Source organism: Periplaneta americana, chromosome 2, assembly GCF_040183065.1.
Source record: "Periplaneta americana isolate PAMFEO1 chromosome 2, P.americana_PAMFEO1_priV1, whole genome shotgun sequence".
Taxonomy (NCBI): domain Eukaryota; kingdom Metazoa; phylum Arthropoda; class Insecta; order Blattodea; family Blattidae; genus Periplaneta; species Periplaneta americana.
In genome coordinates, this window is record NC_091118.1 from 68,974,657 (window position 1) to 68,997,272 (window position 22,616).

The window sequence follows — 22,616 nt, forward strand, 5'->3', positions numbered from 1 at the left end:
TTTCAGTGAAAGAAATAAGTATGATACCTTGATGTGCCTAAAACGCCTATTTTCATTAAAACAGAGCCTAATTTTACAAATTTTGAGCTTATTTTAGGCGCCTAAAACTGCAATTTTTAGTGCCTAAAAATCCGATGTCTAGTCATTACTTACTTACGGCTTTTAAGGAACTCGGAGGTTCATCGCCGCCCTCACATAAGCTCCACATCGGTCCCTATTCTGTGCAAGAATAATCCAGTCTCTATCATCATATCCCACCTCCCTCAAATCCATTTTAATATTATCCTCCCATCTACGTCTCGGCCTTCCCAAAGATCTTTCCCCTCCGGCTTTCCAACTAACACTCTATAGGCTATGCATTTCTGGATTCGCCCATACGTGCTACATGTCCTGTCCATCTCAAACGTCTGAATTTAATGTTGCTAATTATGTCAGGTGAAGAATACAATGCGTGAAGTTCTCCGTTGTGTAACTTTCTCCATTCTCCTGTAACTTCATTCCTCTTAGCCCCAAATATTTTCCTAATTACCTTATTCTCAAACAACCATATCCTCTGTTCCTCTCTCAAAGTGAGAGTCCAAGTTTCACACCCATACAGAACAACCGGAAATATAAGATTTTTTGACAGCAGACTAGATGACAAAATATTCTCAACCGTATAATAAGAGGCATTTCCCATGCTAATTCTGCTTTTAATTTCCTCCCGAATGTCATTTATATTTGTTACTGGTGCTCCAAAGTTATTTGAATTTTTCTACCTCTTCGAAGGATAAATTTCTAATTTTTATATTGTATTTTCATTTCGAATAATATTCTGGTCACGAGATATAATCATATACTTTGTCTTTTCGGGATTTACTTCCAAACCTATCGCTTTACTTGCTTCAATTCCCGTGTTTTCCCTAATTGTTTGTGGATTTTCTCTAACACATTCATGTCATCCGCATATACAAGAAGCAGTAATCCGTTCAATTCCAAATCCTCTCTGCTATACTGAATTTATCTAATGGCATATTCTAGAGCGAAGTTAAAATGTAAAGGTGATAGTGCATCTCCTTGCTTTAGCCCGCAGTGAAAATATTATGTCATTGAGACATTAATCATTGAAGTATATTCCTCCTCTTGTTCGTGACTAAGTGCTAATTTTATACATCGACAATTGATTACACATTGATTAACTGCACGACAACACGGCATTCTTCAAGATAACAATGAAATATCGCATTAGAAACCTCTGTTCCTACGCAAGTCTTGCGTTGTACAGTCTCTCCGCAGGAGTAAATATGGCTGCCGCGGCGGCATTTGTCGGATCAAAAGAATGCGGTACTCTCCAATATACACTGCTCTGCACTACAGCGCACTGCAGCGCTCGCACGGAGGGCAAATGCACTCAAACGCCCATCACTGTTTTAGAACATTGTGATAGGATACATTATTGAAAATACTGCATCTTATGTTGTTCCAATAAGCTCATATCATAATTAAATACAAACTCCGTAAGGAAATAAAATAATTACACACGACACATTACTACAGTTTCCCTCCTTATGCATTCCATGAATTGTAATTCATATCAGGTACCGGTACCAGTTCTCTCTCCGACCTGAATGAAACACTTTGTTGTTTGTCAGCTTCAGATATCATCCAGTGAACACGGCAAAACACACAGCTAGATGGAACCCTTTGACTAGGAAAACGTCGTCTGTTTTCCTCAACAGCAGCCAAAGGATTGTCATAAAAAAAAAAACAAAAAAAAAAACATGGACATTACGACGAATTGAAGAGAAACGACTGGAAGCATTTTAAATGTGGATATGGAAAAGAATGGAGCGTGTGAAATGGACAGACAGAATAAGAAATGAAGCTATGCTGGAAAGAGTGGGTGAAGAAAGAATGATGCACAAACTGATCAAGAAGAGAAAAAAAATATTAGCTGAAACACTGGCTAAGAAAAAATTGCTTCCTGAAAGATGCACTGGAAGTACAGGGACATCATTTTATTTTTACTTCAATTTTTATTGTATCTGCGTTTCTAAATGTACTTGACCCCCACCCCTTTCACTAATATCCTTGCCAACGTCAGTCACACAAACTTACGGCCGCTGTTGCTAGCAGTGAAGTACAGTGTGTTTCAGAAATATGTTGTTTTCTATAGAAGAAAGAGCTTATATTATTGAAGTTTATTTTCACACAGGTATGGTGTGTAGCATAACTGAATTTATCTGTGTGGACTGAGCACAAGTGAAGATTAGAGTTACCGAAAGTACGGTACCCTATAATATGGTACGGTACTTAACATTATTTAAACAAGAATTTTGTTTTACTATTTTTAGGTATGAAGGACGATGATGGAAACTGGAATTACAATGTAACCGAATGTGAACACCATTTTTTTTCATAGTTTCCTGATTATATCATTACGGAATATTTTCGTAGAAATGTCATTAATCTGGTAGATAAATTTAGAGCAACAGAGCGTACAGAAAGGAAGAAAAGTGTAAGATGGCCAACAAAGGTGACAGAAGATGCTGTAGAATATGCTAGAAAAAATGATGCAGCGAGGTCGTAATTAGTAGGTCAAGAAGTTAGCTGTAGAAATTAGGGTTTCTTAAGGAAGTGCTCACAAAATTCTCAGGAATAAATTAGGTTAGTAATATACTGAATAAAGTAGACATTACATAATATATATAACCGCCTGAACACTTGAGTTTGTGAAAAAAAAAAAATGTTGCTATCTTACGTGTTTTGATAAAATACTGTAAAGTAATGACCAAACTGAATATCGTAATACTATATTTCCCTGTAACATAAATGGATACACTACTTTTCTCTCCTCCTATAGCTAGTACAATGATTTCTTTACATATTGCACTAGTAACTCCAAACTCCTGTAATGGAAGGGGGGTAACAGTGTTTCCGAGTATAGCCAGGTTAATGTTAAAAATGTTGGTAAAAATAAAGTGATGTCCCTGTAGTAGTGAACGGGCGAAAAGGTCGGGGCACAAGAAGATAATCAAATGATATTGTGACAGCGACGTGAGATTCGAACTCACGACCAGCGTCCCGCATGAAAGCAGATCGCACAGGCTGCACGGAACATTGAGTGACGTCGCGCGGTGGAGAGAAGAGAGAGGGTGTATTACGTCACGCGACGAGTTTGCGCGCGCATCTGGTGCTGGTAGAGAGGAGAGGGCTCTGGATTTCTCTGGAATGCCATCTCTAGAGACGGGTGGAACCTTCGAGGCTACGTCGCTGTAGTTATAAATTACGGTCGCGAAGGAACGACAGCAGTTTCAGTTTTACAGAGTTTTGCAGTTAGAGTTTCTGAGTTTTCAGTTATTCAGTCAGTGAGAAAGCCAGAGCAAGCAAGCCAGTCTTGTGTACCGGAGTTCGACTCGAGTGTGCGTCCGCATCTGCGTCAGCATCCGAAGGCCTGAGTTCGAGTGCAGTGGACCGCAGTTGGAGGGACCTGAGTTCGAGTGCAGTGGACCGCAGTTGGAGGGACCCGAGTTCGAGTACAGTGAACTGTCTCTGAAGGTCTGTGGTTCGAGATACTGTGGACTCGAGTGACTGAGATAGAAGAACTGTGAACTGAGAACTGATAGTTCTGATTTGTAAATAGTGCTTTGTAAATATTAGTTAAGATTAACAGTTCATTGTTGTTCGTACTAGTCCAAGTAAATTGTCATTGTCGTCGGTGGAGTGCTATAACGAATATTGTGTTGAGTGAAAATCCAATTGTTGACGAGGGCGTTTAAGGCGAATTGTAGAAAGGAATTATTGTTGTGACGAATAAATTACATTGTTGTTACTAATAAAATTCACATTGGTGTCAGAAGTGGGATATTATCGACAATGGAGAACCTACAGCTGATCCTGCAAGCCATCGCAGAACTGAAAAACGACTTAAGTGCAGTAAAATCAGAAATGAAAGATGACATGAACGACATGAACAAGCACATCAGTGAGGTCAAGAACGATATAAGTGAAGTGAAAACGGAGATGAAAAGTGACATAAGTGAAGTGAAAGGCGTCATAAGCGGAGTGAAAGGCGACATAAGCGGAGTGAAAGATGACGTCACTTCGCAAATTGAAAGCGTTTCGGCCCACGTAGATGGAATTGTCGCCATCGTGAAAGACGAACTCAAAGCCGATCTTGACAACCTAAACAAGAATTTTACAACTATAAACGAGACAGTAACCGAATTGAGACAGGAGGTAGACCATTTCGATGGCAAAATCCGTGATCTCGAGCGTCGTCAAGAGCAGACGACCGAGTTGCTGGACAAGACGAGTGAGATGATAGATAAACACGCTGAGGAAAACAAGCACATTCTCGCGTTGGTGGATCGCCAGGCTAGAGAACATAAACAGATAGTTGCCGAGGAGGTTCGACGTGCCATGCAAGAAGCGGCCACAGAGTTGAGGACTCCATATAGTGCCCCTGCGGAACCATCGGCTTCAGCCAGACATCACAACGTCAAGACGCCGAAGTTCGACGGTACGACGTCTTGGGCGATATTCCGTCGCCAGTTCGAGGACATCGCAGAGCACAATGGGTGGACGCCAGCAGAGAAAACTACTCAGCTGCTGGCCGCGCTTCAGGGACAGGCGTCGGAGATTCTTCACAGCGTTCCAGAAGACGGGACAGCCGCTGAGATAATGGCGGCCTTGGAGGGACGTTATGGTGACCATCAACTTGCTGCAGCATTCAGGACCCAACTGAAAACGAGGGTCCAACAGTCAGGCGAGTCCCTACAAGAATTCGCGATGGCGGTGGAACAACTGGCCCATAAGGCGCTCAGGGGCCTACCTAATGACTTCATCGCTGGAGAGGCGGCCTACACCTTCGGCAGCGGAGTTCGAGACCCCGAAATCAGACAACAGCTACTCCTGGCAGAACATCGTACCATCAACGCAGCTCTGGCGGCGGCCCTCAGGATGGAGGCGGCCAAGTCGGCGGCGGGAGTCTCAGCACCGCACTGGATCAGGAGCGTCACGGCGACGGATGCTGAGGGACGCCAACCGAAGCCACCCGAGCGGCAGTCAACGGAGCGGCGGAGACGACGGGCGCCCACCTGTTGGTCCTGTGGCAAACCGGGACACTTAAGAAGGGACTGTGACCAATCCGGCCACAGGCAGGAGAGAGAGGTGGCCGACGTCGAGGAGCGCCAGCAGTCAACGGAGCGGCGGAGACGACGGGCGCTCACCTGCTGGTCCTGCGGCAGACCGGGACACCTGAGAAGGGACTGTGACCGATCCGGTCACAGGCAGGAGAGAGAGGTGGCCGACGTCGAGGAGCGCCAACAGTCAACGGAGCGGCGGAGACGACGGGCGCCCATCTGCTGGTCCTGCGGGAGGCCGGGACACCTAAGGAGGGACTGCGACCGCTCTGGCCACCGGCCGGAGAGAGAGGTGGCTGATACCGAGAGGAGTCAACAGTCGCCTGAGCAACGGGGACGACGGGTGCCCACCTGCTGGTCCTGCGGTGAACCTGGGCACTTGCGGAGGAGTTGCGACCGACCTGGCTACAGTCAGGAGAGAGAGGGGGCCGATGCTCGGAGGAGCACGTCGGCGCCATCATCACCGTCCCCTCGGCTCGTCCTGAAACCGGTCGACAGAAGATGCGACGATGGGCTGGTTGCTGAAGGACGGATAAGAGGCCGTCCATGCAGAGTACTGGTGGACACCGGGGCGATGCTCACTATCGCCAGACCAGACGTCGTGCGGGGCCTACCTGGGAGGACGCCGCTGCGCCAATACGAGCTACGGACTGCTTCAGGCGAGAGCTTGCCCATCCAGAGAGAGGTCTTCCTGGACCTGACCTTGGGGAAGAGGAAACTGGAGATGTGGGTGTTCGTCGCCAACATCACCGAGGACTTCGTCCTGGGACTCGACGCCATGCGGTTACTCGATGCGACGGTGGACGTCCGGCGCCGTATACTCCGTCTTGGTCGGGATGAAGTGTTCCTGATGGACGCCGAGGACCAACCCGTGGCCAGCGAGCTCTCCTTGGAGGGCCAAGTGGAAAAGCAAGATGGCGCCCACGCAGTACGAGTATTGCTGCCCAGCCAAGTCAAGGATGGGGTGGCACCACCATAAGGAGGGAGCAGCCGGAGGACCCCAAACGTTGGACCGACTAGCAGCCTACCAAGGGACTGCCCGAGACGAGCAGTCCTAAGGAGGGAGCAATGTGACAGCGACGTGAGATTCGAACTCACGACCAGCGTCCCGCATGAAAGCAGATCGCACAGGCTGCACGGAACATTGAGTGACGTCGCGCGGTGGAGAGAAGAGAGAGGGTGTATTACGTCACGCGACGAGTTTGCGCGCGCATCTGGTGCTGGTAGAGAGGAGAGGGCTCTGGATTTCTCTGGAATGCCATCTCTAGAGACGGGTGGAACCTTCGAGGCTACGTCGCTGTAGTTATAAATTACGGTCGCGAAGGAACGACAGCAGTTTCAGTTTTACAGAGTTTTGCAGTTAGAGTTTCTGAGTTTTCAGTTATTCAGTCAGTGAGAAAGCCAGAGCAAGCAAGCCAGTCTTGTGTACCGGAGTTCGACTCGAGTGTGCGTCCGCATCTGCGTCAGCATCCGAAGGCCTGAGTTCGAGTGCAGTGGACCGCAGTTGGAGGGACCTGAGTTCGAGTGCAGTGGACCGCAGTTGGAGGGACCCGAGTTCGAGTACAGTGAACTGTCTCTGAAGGTCTGTGGTTCGAGATACTGTGGACTCGAGTGACTGAGATAGAAGAACTGTGAACTGAGAACTGATAGTTCTGATTTGTAAATAGTGCTTTGTAAATATTAGTTAAGATTAACAGTTCATTGTTGTTCGTACTAGTCCAAGTAAATTGTCATTGTCGTCGGTGGAGTGCTATAACGAATATTGTGTTGAGTGAAAATCCAATTGTTGACGAGGGCGTTTAAGGCGAATTGTAGAAAGGAATTATTGTTGTGACGAATAAATTACATTGTTGTTACTAATAAAATTCACAATATACTAAATTGTGCACCAATCTTCCTGGGTTAAATCCGAAATCTCTCCGCAGTGCATATGGAGAGAAAGCATATGTTACTGTCGATAGTGATTCGTCCATCGGACGGGGACGTTAAGACTGGCGGCCCCCTTGGTGCTATTCGACAGGAGTAGGTTACGTGGCGGCACCGGGTTTTCCCTTCTCTCTTCCTCACATTCATCATCATCATTCATTTCATACACTATACTTACACGAACACTTACACATACCTTCACCCTAGTACATGACATAACTCTCAAGAGATACTCATCATGTACAGCGTGGCCCGCCGAAGTGGTGTGCAACTAAAAATGGGTCACAGTGCTGCCATCTATTCGCTATATGCGGAACTCGAATCACGTAAAGTCGGTAGGCAATACCCTAGATCAGCGTTTCTCAAACTTTTCTACCCATGGAACCCTTTCAAACCCAAAATAAAACTGTGGAACCCAACAGAATATTAGTGATATGTGTACATTACAGACAAATATTAAATTACCAAATGTATTTTATCACTAACATTACACATTTTTATTGATGTCACATACTATACATGTTTAAAAATTATAAATAATGTTGTTGGACTGTATTTGCTGCTATTGCAACGATTAGTAATCCTGGCTTATTTTTACCACTAACATTGAACATGTTTTTTGAACTCGCACATTATACATATTCGTATTTAAAAATTATAAATGTTTCTTAAATCTATTTGCTACTGTTGCAAAGATCAGTAAATATATAACAAGCATAAATGAAATTAAGTCTACTTGCATTGTTAATACGTTTTGTAATTCACACTGAAATTCAGATACTTAATATTTTTTTTCAGAAAAAACACCTGTTTGTAATAGATCAGTGGGACGAGTGATTTTGTTGTTTACGCTTCCATATTTCTTTACTATCAGGTTTAATGTTGGAAAGCTGAAGTCTCATGTCTGGACTTGCATCCAGTCTGTTTCGGTATTTAGTTTTGATAGACATATACACAGAAAACCCAGTTTCACATAGGTAAGTTCAGGATAACAGGCAGGGTTTGGAATTGAACGGGTTACATCAGCTTCTTGTCTATGCAGATGACGTGAATATGTTAGGAGAAAATACACAAACGATTAGGGAAAACACGAAAATTTTACTTGAAGCAAGTAAAGCGATCGGTTTGGAAGTAAATCCCGAAAAGACAAAGTATATGATTATGTCTCGTGACCAGAATATTGTACGAAACGGAAATATAAAAATTGGAGATTTATCCTTCGAAGAGGTGGAAAAATTCAAATACCTTGGAGCAACGGTAACAAATATAAATGACACTCGGGAGGAAATTAAACGCAGAATAAATATGGGAAATGCGTGTTATTATTCGGTTGAGAAGCTCTTATCATCCAGTCTGCTGTCCAAAAATCTGAAATTTAGAATTTATAAAACAGTTATATTACCGGTTCCTCTGTATGGTTGTGAAACTTGGACTCTCACTTTGAGAGAGGAACAGAGTTTAAGGGTGTTTGAGAATAAGGTGCTTAGGAAAATATTTGGGGCTAAGCAGGATGAAGTTACAGGAGAATGGAGAAAGTACACAACACAGAACTGCACGCATTGTATTCTTCACCTAACATAATTAGGAACTTAAAATCCAGACGTTTGAGATGGGCAGGGCATGTAGCACGTATGGGCGAATCAAGAAATGCATATAGAGTGTTAGTTGGGATACCGAAGGGAAAAAGACCTTTGGGGAGGCCGAGACGTAGATGGGAGGATAATATTAAAATGGATTTGAGGGAGGTGGGGTATGATGATAGAGACTGGATTAATCTTGCACAGGATAGGGACCGATGGCGGGCTTATGTGAGAGCGGCAATGAACCTTCGGGTTCCTTAAAAGCCATTTGTAAGTAAGTAAGTACTTACAAAAGGAAGTAGATTTGTAATAGCTTTTTTTTTATAACTCTGGGTACTCTCTTCTTGGGCTGTGCCAAAAAATCCATCACAGGGAGATTCTTAAATTGAGATTACAGGGATGAATCAGACGTTAATTCCAGTAATGCTTCATATTCTTCAGAAGCGAGGAAAGAAGGTTTTTTGTTTGATGACAAATGGATTTTTGACCCACAAGTTTTGAGAATTTTTTTCATTTTCCTGTTCTGGAAAATACTGCTCTACAGTGTGGCGCATATCCTCCAAATGCTTTAAAAATTGTTCATTTATTTCATCAAGTTCTCGGAGAGATTCTTCGTTCTCCTCGAGGAAATATTTCAAATTCACGGTCGGCTGGTCTTCTCATCCAGAACTGCAATTTTCTCTTGAAAGCCCAGATTTTATCTGCTGCAGTGAATATATTAGCATTTTCCCCCTGCAATGACACATTTACTTCGTTAATTTTGACAAAAATGTCAGCTAAACAGGCAAGTCTCAAGAGCCATTGTTTGTCACTCAAACGATCGTCCAACTCGAAATGGTGATCAGCGAAGAAAGCCATCACCTCAGCCCTAAGTTCGAAGAGTCTACTTAAACTTTTTCTTTGAGAAAGCCATCTCACTTCTGTTTGGAGAAGTAGAGATTTATGAAATCTTCCCATGTCCTCACAAATGATTTTGAAGAGTCTTGAATTTAGTGGTTTGGACTTGACAAATTTAACGATTTTTACTGCTTCATTAAGAACATTTTTGAGGGACAGTGGCATTTTTGACGTGGTCAAAACTTGACTGTGCAAAATACAATGATTGCTTTTGTAATTTTTTGCAACTGACTTTATGTGCGATACTGCATCAGCTATTTTCCCAACCATTGCCTTTGCATCATCCGTGCAGATATGACCACATCTATCCCAGGGTATATGACTTTCTTCCAAGTACTCACTAATAAGTCTGAAAATTTCAGACAGCAGCTGGCAGCAGTTTACAGAATAGCATATCTTCAATAGCATCTTCATAATGGTAATGAACGAACACTAGTACAACTGCCAGATCTGCTACATCACTTGACTTGTCTATCTGTAGTACAAATTGACATGATCTGAACCGACGGTTTAATTCTTCCTTAACGTAAGCTGCCATGTCTTGAATGCGACGAGCCACTGTGTCATTTGAAAGCCACACGGAAGATAATTCTTTACTCTCCTTCTCATTGATCATACACTTAACCATGTCAATCGCGCAGGGTTTTATTAATTTTGCGGCTACTGTGTGGGACTCACCTGCCTGACCTACTCTGTAGCTTACAATGAAAGATGCCTCTGTTGCTTTTTTAATTGTACCATAAGATGTCTGAGCTAAGAACTTATGAGAATTTAGTAACTCACGACGTTTTATATCAAAGAAATCAATATTCTTGTCATGAAACTATTAGGTAAACTTTTGCCACATGTAACACATTGAGGGCAATTTTCAGCATTTATGAAACCCAAGGCTAAGTAACTTTCATATTTACGTTTTTTAATTACAGGTTCATGTGTTCATGTTGTGTTTTGGCTGTTGGCTCCTTCATATTTTCAGATGATGAGCAGCTATTTTGTAAACCTGGTGTTTTTATTTTGCCTTCATCAGACCCACATACTTGTTTAGGAATAGTTGAGGTAGTAATGGCACACTTGGAGTTTATTGTTTTAATGATCCTGTTTTAAACTACCGATCCATGAATCGATGTCACTCTGCATTAAAAAAAGTAGAGTTAGGATCGGTATCACTCCGTATTAAAAATAGAATGACGTAGCTTGCAAAGATCAGTCTCGCCCTCTATTTAAATAATTTTGAAGAAGGGATGACAAAACTAGCACAATTTTTCTTTAAAATATTTTACCTTTTTTCTGTTACTATTAAATAAATTTTGAAACACAAAATTAACACATAACTCACCCTGAACTTCAAAATAATGGTCTTTCCTCTCCAGAAGAAGTTTCCTGTGCTTTCTTGAAGGAACGTCAGAACAACTCTGCGAAATATCCTTCACAAAATTTTCAATTAGGCCTAATTCCATAATACAATTTACACCTGTGCACATTATTGTTGGAAAATGTGTTACCTTCAGACACTTAAGTTACTTTAAGCGCACTTATTAGTATTGCAACAATGTGCATTATATAGTGATCGGATTGCCGTAAACGGTACCCTTTGTTGTCCTGATAATTGCCAATAGAATGGTTGAATAAACAGTTACAGCTCTGTCCTTATTCTTTTTCATGTTTTTATAATATATTTTAGAGATTAAAAAGTAAATAATTTCACATCAGGAATTGGCGGAACCCCTAAGAGTTCCTTACGGAACCTCGGGGTTCCGGGGAACACACTTTGAGAAACGCTGCCCTAGATCATATATGTAACAGATAGGTCGGCCTTATAGGCTTTGACGTTAACAACTTTTGTCAGGTTTACTACGCTGCCATCTAGTTGTTACATAAGGAATCATGTCATAATTCCCATTTGAATTGCATTAGCAACTGTACTGCCATCTCGTGTTCGTTTAAGGCGGACGGGTGGCGATCCTGGCGGTTGGTCTCTTCAAAGTGCTGCCGATTTTAACATAGCGATGAGTTATCTGTGCCATACATACATACATACATACATACATACATACATACATACATACATACATACATACATACATACATACATACATACATAATAGCTAATATACAACATTAAGGCATAGGCCTACGGATCGTACGCGGAGACAAAGAGGAAGGCGAAAAAAGAAGGGAACATTAGAGAATACTGGGTTTGCACTGAAAGGACCTGCTCTTGGATACAAAAGTATGGCAAACAGAATGATACCACAGTCTAGTATATACAGTCATGAAGGTCAATACGTAGTAAATATGCATCCATAGATAGTCGCTAACCACTAGGATAGCTAATATCGCCTCATTACAGACAATGCGAAATAGTACCGGCACAGTCTATTGTTCCTAGCACCCTCACAACTCAAGCTTCGTGACTGTATATACTAGACTGTGATGATACTCTCCGTGTTGGAAAGTTGGCAAGGATGAAAATAACAAATGATATACAAATTGAAGTAATATATATTTTCTTTACATCTAGGTTTGAATTGATAGGCCTATAAGTTTACTCAACACCCAACTGAAACAATTTACAGCATTCTAAACAACACAAAACGAATCAGCAAAAGAAAATAACTTTATTTTTTCGTTGGACTTCGTCATAATCGGTGGAGTTTATCGACCGCCCCCCACAAAGGGCCCGCTGCGCTGCCCCCGGTAGCGGAGCCCCTCGCAGCTAGCCTCGGAGGACTTGCACACCATGCAGCGGCAGGACAGAGCCTCCAGGTACTCGTAGCGCTCGGTCCCGGGCTCGACACCTTCCTGGCAGTTCCGCAGCGTGACGGTGTTGACGGCCCGGCTATCGTGCAGGCAGACGGGATGGAAGGAGCGCTTGTAGGGGAACCGCCAGTCCGAGATCTGCAAGCACAGACATGTAAATAACTAGCACTTTAATCATTTCAAGGGAAATTTTGTTCTGGAGCGGGCTGAGCGCGCCAACGCTCTACGAACTGAGCTACCAGACCCAGGTTCAATTGTTCCCTTTATATTCACACTAGTAGCTTGTGCAGAAAATGCTGCAAACTAAGTTCATTAGACGTTCAAATAAAAAATTTTCAGATTTATTTTCAATGAAGAATACCAGACATTTTGAAAGTTATTTGCTTCCATAATAGTGAAACATACTCCCTCTGAATGGTTTTTTTATGCCAAATACTTTTTCTTGAACCTATCCACCTTCAAGTTTTCAATTTCAACGCGAAAACACAAGCAATAATGTCAGGACGATCAGTGGGTTTTTCATGTGAGAGTAAAGAAATAGCTATTTCAGGTCATTGTGGATTGTAGGCGAAAGTTAAAAAAAATGTCAGGTTTGCTATGCTTTCGAACAAGAGATAAAGCTGCTGCTTGGAGAGCTTGAAATGTAGAGGGTAAAATCATTTTATTCTATCCTTGTAAGTGATCTTGCTGAAATGATCGGGAGACTACAAAATTTTCTAGGCCTATTATTTTATCAGTAAGTAATACCTTTTGATCTTTCTTTAGAAACTGTAATTTTTGCGCTCTATCGAGCCAATACTGAAGAGAATGACGCATGTAAATATCTACAATAAAACCGCCATTAAATATATGAAAAAGACCCGACCTCAACTGATTAGTAACTATAAAAATATTTGATTTTAATAACAATATTATTATTTTACGTAAGTTTTGTAGTTTATACTATATAGCCGCCACTCATTAAATTATAGAAATGAAGATCTAATTTAAGATATTCTCTACATCTACTTATATAACTTCAAAACGTTTCACTTTCATATCATCAAAATAGCATTAATATTATGTATAACTAATGACAAATAGTCACATCATGGCATTAACTATAATAATATTTAATTTCTAATGGTAATTATGTCATCAAACCACCTCAAGTTTTGTAGATTTTAATATCCAATACACAACTGTACTCAGAGAATTACATACCGCAGAATCAGACCTGTAAATTATTTTTTGTAAGTGTCGGCAATCTTGCAGGCCACGGCATTCGTGTATTACTATTGTTTATTGTAGTGTGTATTTTGTTTTATTCTGAAACGCAATTAGTTCTCAACTGACGAAAGATAGATTTTAGAAAACAGGAAAACTAACGCTTCACTGAAAGTTACTATTTTTCTGAAAATCCTTGGATGCCAAGCTTCAAAGTGACACGTCATTCATTAAAATCCGTTCAGCCATTTTCCCGTAATTTCCATTACCAGTTCAAATTATATATATATATATATATATATATATATATATAAATATATATATATATACATACATATACACCTCAAGTGGATTGACAAAACGTCAGAGCCCCAGCATTGAATTCACACCAAGCTGTGTGTGACTGAAATTTCTGGTTTTCTGTTAACGAACAGTGACGTGTATTATACAAAACTGATTATCAGGTATACCTCCCTGTGAAGCTGACTTGAATAATTTCAAGGGGAAAAAATTGAACTATGTGAGTATCCTCAGGAAACCTGCCTACGGCTACTTTGTACACTAAAATGCACATAACAAATGTGATAATTAGAGCTGGGAAGTTTGGAAAAATTCCTTTTTTTTACTGGATGGTTATGCGAAAGATTTTGATAGAGAAAAACATGTTTACGCACATTTCGGCCAGTTTTTATTTTGACTTTTTGCTTTTGCCTATTTTAGCTTCCGTTTCCTACTTTAAGGTGTTAGGTATAACTTACAGCAGTAAGATTTTGGAAATATTTCAACATTTTTTCCTCCATTACTGTATCTTGTACAATAATGGAAATTGCTATGTGTAAAACACTGTCCTTGTGTTACATGAAAAAAATTTACGATTTAAAAAATTATATACATTTTTTTCAAAATTCAAAACGGTGGCAGTTCACTGTGCAGTGATGAAGCATTTTTCTCATAACTCATAATCTTGTTAACTTTTTTATGTTCTTTCTCTTTTATTTTATTGCTTAAATTCATGTTTATAATATCATGCTCTTTCAACTACATTCCTTAATAAATAATATTTTTTTTTATTTTGTGTAATGGAAAATGCTGATATTTGACCATTTTTAAAGAGAATTAATTTTTTGTCAATCTATCAAAGTTAGAGAGGTTATCCTGCATCATATTGTAGATATGACATGCAATGCATAAACACACGCCAAAAAATTTCATCACAGAATGTTGGATAGTTTTTGAGTTGTTAGGGAAACCCTTCATCACTACACAGTGAAATGAATTTTGAAAAATATATATATATATTTTTTTTATTAATCGTAAAAATATTTTTTCATATAGCAGAAGGACAGTGTTTTACACATACTAATTTTCATTACTGTACAAGATACAGTAATGGAGGAAAAAATGTTGAATATTTCCACAATTTTACTGCTGTAAGCTGCACCTAACCTCTTAAAGTCCTTATTTTGTCTTTTTCGCATTTGATGGACTTTTATATTATTATGTAGGCTTACATATTAAACAACTAGTACAAGGGAAAAATTGTACGAATTCAGAATTTCGTATATTAAAAATATAAAAGAAAACAATTTTTTATTTTATAAATGAATCACCTGTTACAAAAATTAAACGATATTTTTGCATAAAAATCTCATTCCACAAATATATTTATGCTCGACCATGCCGAAATGTAGTAATTATACACCTGGTAGCAGCCCTTTAATGGACCTCATTAAAGTACACCTATTCATTATAATTCAGTTGTTCACCCAATGACAAATCACCTTTGTACCGTTATAAACCCGCCAGTATCGATTATTCTTGGATATGCAATCGGAAGACAACTAGCGAAACGTCACGGAGGCTGGAAATCCAATACTGTCGCAGAAGGTTATGTTAAGTAATTACCTGTCACGTGCTTTCCCCTCTTTCTACGACCCTGCTATATAATCACTTGGACGGACAGTATCTTTTCGGATCGGGCAGAAGTGAAGATTGAATTTATAGTACGTAAGGTACTCTTTTATAGAGTAGGTAGGCCTATAGAATTATTTCAACATGAGTTACTAGTACGAAGGCCGAATCTGGTAATTGGAATTAGGTACTATAGTCTATAGTGCGATAATATGCACAAAAGAACTGAAGCCTGTATCGAAATGAACGGCCACCATTTTCAAAAACGTGTTTAAATATCCATATTATGATTATTTTTCAATTTAACTTCATTATCTATATTGTACGCTAATGTGCTGTAGACAGTATAATATACACTGCAAAATGAATACGTCCGAATGTATAGCTCAATTCGTGAGTAAAACACTTGTTGTTAATATTGTACTGTATTTTGGTTAAACAAAAACCTAATGAAAATTATCAAACTCAAAATCGCGATATTTTCTAGTTTACGTAAATGGATGAACTACTTTTCTTCCCTCCTATACCTAGTAAAGTGATCTGTTTGTATTTTTACGCCAGTATCATCGAACCCCAGTCGTGGGAGGGGTAGCAAACTGTGTTTACGGTTCTGAACCTTTAATCCAAAGGTATAGCCTGGTTAATATTAAAAATGTTGGTAAAAATAAAATGATGTCCCTGTACAACTTCCTCGTATGCACCTCTAAACGTCCACTTCATTTATCTAGCCTACGACAACCTATTCAAACAAATCTGACCATCCCCATTCACATGCTGCACAGTTGCCACATTTCTAGCGACTCTCGACTCCTAAATGTCTGCTATTTCAGTTTATTCACAGATGTGCAACTCTCCCTCCACGTGGATATGAAGGGAAGATGTAAGTTTTTCTGAACGAGGGTTGTGTCTGGTTATTAACAGGCGAAGACAAAATTTCTGTCGCAGGAAAGAAAGAGATTATTTTATAACAACTAATTAGTGAGGACGGTAGAAGCTTAGTCTACAAAATCTTTTTTCTGAAACTACACTCGAGGAAATTGTATAGACTAACAGCGCTTTGCTAAAGGAAATTAGGAAAAATCAAGCTAATAATACTAGTGAACGCAAAAGACAAAGAGAGACGTAGAAGAGAGAAGAAGCGACAGAACAAAACAGACCAGAGAAAGGGTTGATGAGCGAAAAGAAAGAAGAGCTGAAGAATGGAAGATGAAATGAACGAAAGAAAGAGCGAAATAAATGGAAAGATCTAAAGAACTAAACAACGAACGAACAAAAAAATGGAAAAGCGACAAAAGAAAGGGCGAGGGATTGTGGCAGTGAGAGAATGGAAGAGTGAGGGAACGTTAGAGAAAGAAAATGGAACAGCGATAAAGCGAAAGAGGAAGAGATCTTCAGAGTGAGAGAATATTAGAGCAAAAAGCAGAAGAGTGAGAGAATGGCAGAGCGAAAAAACGGAAGAGGAATAGAACGTGGGTGAGAGAACAGGTATGTAAAAGCTGAAGAATAGGCGAGCGAAAAAAAAAAATGAAGAGCGGTATTAAAGAGTTAAGGGGAGAGGATGTTATTTTTTAAAACATTTTTCCTATTTGGTGTAAAATATTAATTTTCTGTATGTAGAGAGCTCATAGCTGTGGCAACTCAACCAAATAAAAATATTTTGAAAAAAAAAATATTTGGGGGCCCCAATTTGAAAAAATATACCCAATGCAGGATTGTACTAAGACCGATATATCTAAACCGTTTTTAAAGATAGATTCAAACAGTTTTTTGCAATGTATTTGCAAAAGCATGTTCTACAAAATGTCTGTAACAGAATTATGATATTAGTCCCTACGTTTGTAAAATAAACAATTAAAATTTAATAACAATTTTATGATTTCCTTTCTTGCAAACAAACGGATATATTTTTTAAATGAAATCAATTAACAAAATTCTGTTGCAGAGAAAAGTTTCATAATAGTCTAAAGAATGTGTGTTCTAAATTTCATGCATGTATCTTTAATAGTTCAGAAATTATATCCACTTTTGTCTGGCAATGTAGCAAAAAGAATGAAGTTACCGGAAACCGATAAAAGCAGGCGTATGATTTAAAAATCCATAGCGCAGGAAGTTTAAAAATGACGCCTCAACATCCGATAAGGGCACAAATACCCACAAAATGTTAAGCAATGAATTTCACACATATCAAAGTGTATTTTAAAGAAAAAAAAATTTGAAAATTTAATTTACCGGAAATAAAAGTGGGCGAGTGATTTAAAGATCCATAACGCAGGATTTTTAAAAGTAGCGACTCAACATTCGATAAGGGCACAAATACCCACAAAATATTATGCTATGCATTCCACACATATCACAGAGTATTTTAGAGATTTTTTTTTTAAATTTACTCATTTTTCACCAAAAAATACCATCCTCTCCCCTTAAAGAACGGCAAACTGAAAAAGTGTAAAAGCGACAGAATGGTGGAGCGAAAGAATGGAAGTGTCAAAAGCTAAGGAACGAAAGAGCGAAATATTGAAGAGAGCTGTAATCTTGAAATGTCTAAGGAATACTATTATTATTTCAGTCTGTATACAATGTATCAGTATCTTCTGACAACCACATACAATTTAACAGAAGAAAATTAGAGATAGGATCTATATAAATTCAATTAGCCTAGATTGAAAAAAAAAATGAAGGAGCGAGAGAACGGAAGGACAGAAGACCGAAAAAGCATAAGAAAATTACATGATACATACATAGGAGAGAGAGAGACATGCATGGAAGAATAGATGGTGACTGAAGAGAAAAGAAAAGAGATAACAGAAAAGTGAAACATGCTGTGAACAGATGAGAGAGACAGAAAGGCAGATACCACAGTCTAATACAGTCATGTCAATTGATGCCCATAGGAGCAACCGCGCGCTTTGGAGCTCAGGAGAGCCTGAGCGCTTTACTGCTGATAGGAAAGAGACAGACGAAAGAGGTAGTATATGCCGCTTGATCGAGCTATATTCAGGAATGGCCAGTACTGATTCAATAGATAAAGGAAATAGAACTTATTAAAACTGTATCCATGTTAATTTTTACATTTGTCTGAGAAGTATAAGTGCATTATAAGAATGTAAGTTTTAATATGTTCATTTTTCACAAGTTTGATTTTTTTGTTCAAAAGAAATGTTTTTATAGAACAGTGAAATTTTCAGATATAGGCTTATTTATTTAGAAGCCTTACATAATGTTTTCGTAAATCTAATATACCGTATACACGTATAACTGAAGATAGTGAATTGAAAATTTTGAAAATATTCGCATGGAAATTGTTTGTAAGGAAATGAATTAACAAAGCAACTACTGTTATATCATAAGCAAAAGATACGTGCCCATGTGTTGTAAAAATGTCAGCTCTATAGCTTCAGCAGATTTCGAGAAAATAATTTAATATTCTGATGATAGGAAGTTGCTCACAAATATCACCTTAAAAGCATAATGCGATAAGAGTTTTGTTATGTAATATTAGTTACACTTAAAACAGATACAGTACCTAGGTAACTTTGCTTTGTACTGTAATATTGTTTTGATTAGTTTATTGATTACTGTTGCAAGGCTAAAGATACCATCAATATAAATTCCAACTTATCATGTCGTACTCAATCTCTTTCTTTGGAATATCACTTTCTTTATGAATGATATGTTTCATCCACTTAATACGGTATAATATTATACTACTATGGAATTTATGTGAATATTTCTTCTTAACTCTCTATTATGTTATTAAGATTTAAAACACAAGTGCAATATTAAGAAATCAGTGTTAGTACTTTTGTTTTACAGACAATATAGATAATATTAAACAGAAAGAATCCATATAAAAATAAAGACATAAAATTTCACGTTCCGTTTGAAGTTTGTGCACTACGGTACTGTTTTCTTAATCCAACAGGCTGCTTATTCATATACACAACCCTTCCTCTTTCCATAATTGGCGCTTGATGACCGCGCACGACGTCAAGGTCATAAAAATGCTCTTGCTTTGAAATCACTGGTCTAGTATATACAGTCACGAAGCTTGAGTTGTTAGGGTGCTAGGAACAATAGACTGTGCCGATGCTATTTCGCATTGTCTGTAATGAGGCGATAGTAGCGACCCTATTTATGAATGCATATTTACTACGTATTGAGCTTCGTGACTGTATATACTAGACTGTGGAGATAAAAAGAAGATAAGCGAACTGGACAAATTAACAGAAAAGATAAACTAAAGATAAACAAAAGTTACAAACATAACAATAGGCCCATACGTGAATAACTTTCGCGTTACTAGTTTAATATCGGTTTGCAACGCCAGTTCTACTCAACATGTCTTCGAAAGAGCTGACTGTAGGAAGTGCGAAAAGTTTGGATTTCGAAAGAATTTAATTAGTCTGGAATTTCCGGTCAGTAACTATGACGCTGGCGAGCCTGGCTTTAACGTAATGAAAGATTCTGTAGAGTAAATATGGGATATATATTTTGAAGCGTCTCTGTGTTTGTATAGCGGACGAGAATGTTTTCCATTTCATTTCAACATTTGCTCAAAAATATTTCACTAGAGATATTTATTTGTATACGAGATTATAAAAAAGACATTACCTGTAGGAATTAACAGTAGGCGTACATTACACCATCGGCATTCAGTTCTTGTGTTCAAATATTATCCTAAAGGTCACCCTTAGGAATTGTGTGAATTAATGGAAATCTACAGTTCTGGTTTAAAAAAATACCAACATATTTGTAGGAAACGCCGTATTTAGGATTTCATCAGTCATTCTCACGATATTATCTGGCTCTAACTACAACAGAGAACACTTTAATGTGTTTTTGAAGTGAAATAAAAGCGAATGAAAGAAATGTGGACCTAAAGTCTCTTATGTTATGTTATGTACTTCGGTACATCAAAATATATATCTCTTATGTTAATTTGGATGTGTTAGGAGAAAGAGGGTTGTCAATTTTTGTACACGTGGAATAATTTTTCCTAGGTGAATAGACAAGTTAAATTCTACAATTGAATGTGCAAAAAAGAAAATAATATTAGCATTTGATGTTTTATTTAGATGATTAATTCAAGTTTAATTTTCATTTATCTTAAAACTAATTTTTATGATTTACCTCCTTTTACTCAAACACCATCGATTTATTGCGCGTATATACAGCTCATTTTCAAAACGTCTCTTGTCCACCCATAACGAAAGTGAGCTTCATGAGTCCCTGCATTCTTCAAATATAACTCCACATAGAACTGTTATGATTTGGCTGCAAAACGCTCTCTAAACCACTAAAATATTATTACAGTAGAGGTCTCGTTTAGGCACAGTGAAAACGTAAACAAAGTGCAGGTAACGTGTGCGGGGAGGACGAGCCGTACGATAAGCATGAGGGATGCACAAGGTTTTAGTTACAACATTTATGGCGGAGTATTAATTGAAATTATATTTTCCAAAAACACACAAAACAAAAGAACACAAATTACATAACGTTATCATATCCACATTTTAATAGACAAGCAATTGAGGGCTTTGCCGAAAGAAAGGCGGATAGACCTATACGCCCTTCTTCGGGAAAACGGTTTAAAATGTAGTGAATAATTATAGTAGCGAAATTTTGTTTTGATTGTACTGTACATACCTGCAGGACAGGGCTGCGTGCGTGTATAACATTTTATTCAGGTGCGTTTTAAAATCTCAGATTGCATGTATCTCAATTCGTCACATCGTCGTATACGCCCTTTTTCCGACAAACCCCTCAATTGTAACGTTGAAATAATTCAATATAACAAATCAAATTTTGCTACTTATATGATGTTCCTTTCAAGCAGCAATTTTACGGTCATGAATTTCATTCTCAGTATGACTAGCATAATATCACCGTCTTCTGTGGCCGAATTAACAAAACTACAGTACATTGATCTGAAGTGACAACACTATTTCCTAAACGTAATTATCCCTTCTCAAAGTTCAATTTATTCAGGTACAGTACAGACCAATATACTGTAGTTTTATTCATTCGGCTACAGAAGAGGGTGATATTATGTTAGTCATACAGAGAATGAAATTCATGACTGTAAAAAATATTGCTTGAAAGCAACATAATGTAAGTAGTAAAATTTGATTTGCTATATTGAATTATTTCAACGTTACAATTGCTTGATTGTTAAAATATGTATATGATAACGTTATGCCATTTATTATTATTATTATTATTATTATTATTATTATTATTATTATTATTATTATTATTATTAAATATCCGCGGAAAAGGTCCCTAATTCACCAAGCGGTATGCTAGGGTATTAGTTTTTGTTATACGGTATATAACTTATCTATACTATTTATTTTTACACAGATAATGGTGAAATATGTATCTACAGTCTTTTAAATATAAAGTTTAGCAAGTCTGTATGGAATTTGTGTGTTTTTGGAAAATATAATTTCAATTAATGCTCCGCCATAAATGTAACTAAAACCTCGTGCATCCCTCGTGTTTATCGTACGGCTCATCACCCCCCCCCAAACAATATCTGCACTTTGTTTATGCTTTCACTGTGTCTAAACGAGACGCTCTACTGTACTGTGATGTACCGAAGTACATATGATATTTAACTGCAGAAATTCTGCATTACCATATGGTGAAGAATGGATACAACGGAGAATAATTCTCTCCGGCACCGGGATTTAAACCCGGGTATTCAGCTCTACGTGCTGACGCTTTATCCACTAAGCCACACCGGATTCTAGCTCCGATGTCGGATTGAATCCTTCTCAGTATAAGTTCCACCTCTCTGTTGCCCTTTGGTAGCCTATCCTCCTGTACTGTGTCACAGATTATGTGACAGTGGTACAATGTCCAACACTATGTACAGAGGTGCACTCATTACGAGTGACTAAGTGGCCGGGGTCCGTCGGATTTTGATTCTACCATATCCCGTGGCGTTGTAGTATTTATTGTGATGTCCTGTACATTAAGTTTGTTTACAATTTTTATAGGTTATATACTATACATTATACCTATTCATAGTTATTGCAATTTAATACATAATCATTTTTGATTATATTTGGCGTCAGCTTTGCCCTTAGATTTCTCACTGTTACTAGTCATTATGTTGTTATCAATACTATAAAGCAAACAATCGTGTATTTCCTACAATCAGGGCACTCGTTCACCCTTGCCTTTCCTCTTATGACTAGACAGTGGA

General features: G+C 38.7%; 1 protein-coding gene across 1 annotated transcript in view; it reads right to left on the reverse strand.

Moving 5' to 3' along the window:
• Positions 1-12,011: 12,011 nt before the first annotated feature.
• The window catches only part of Gpb5 (Glycoprotein hormone beta 5), a 145,944-nt gene continuing 135,339 nt past the window's right edge, over positions 12,012-22,616 (reverse strand). The window contains exon 3 of the mRNA XM_069817921.1: positions 12,012-12,424. Coding sequence (XP_069674022.1) covers positions 12,182-12,424 — 243 coding nt within the window. The 3' untranslated portion in view covers positions 12,012-12,181. The remainder of the gene's footprint in view (positions 12,425-22,616) is intronic.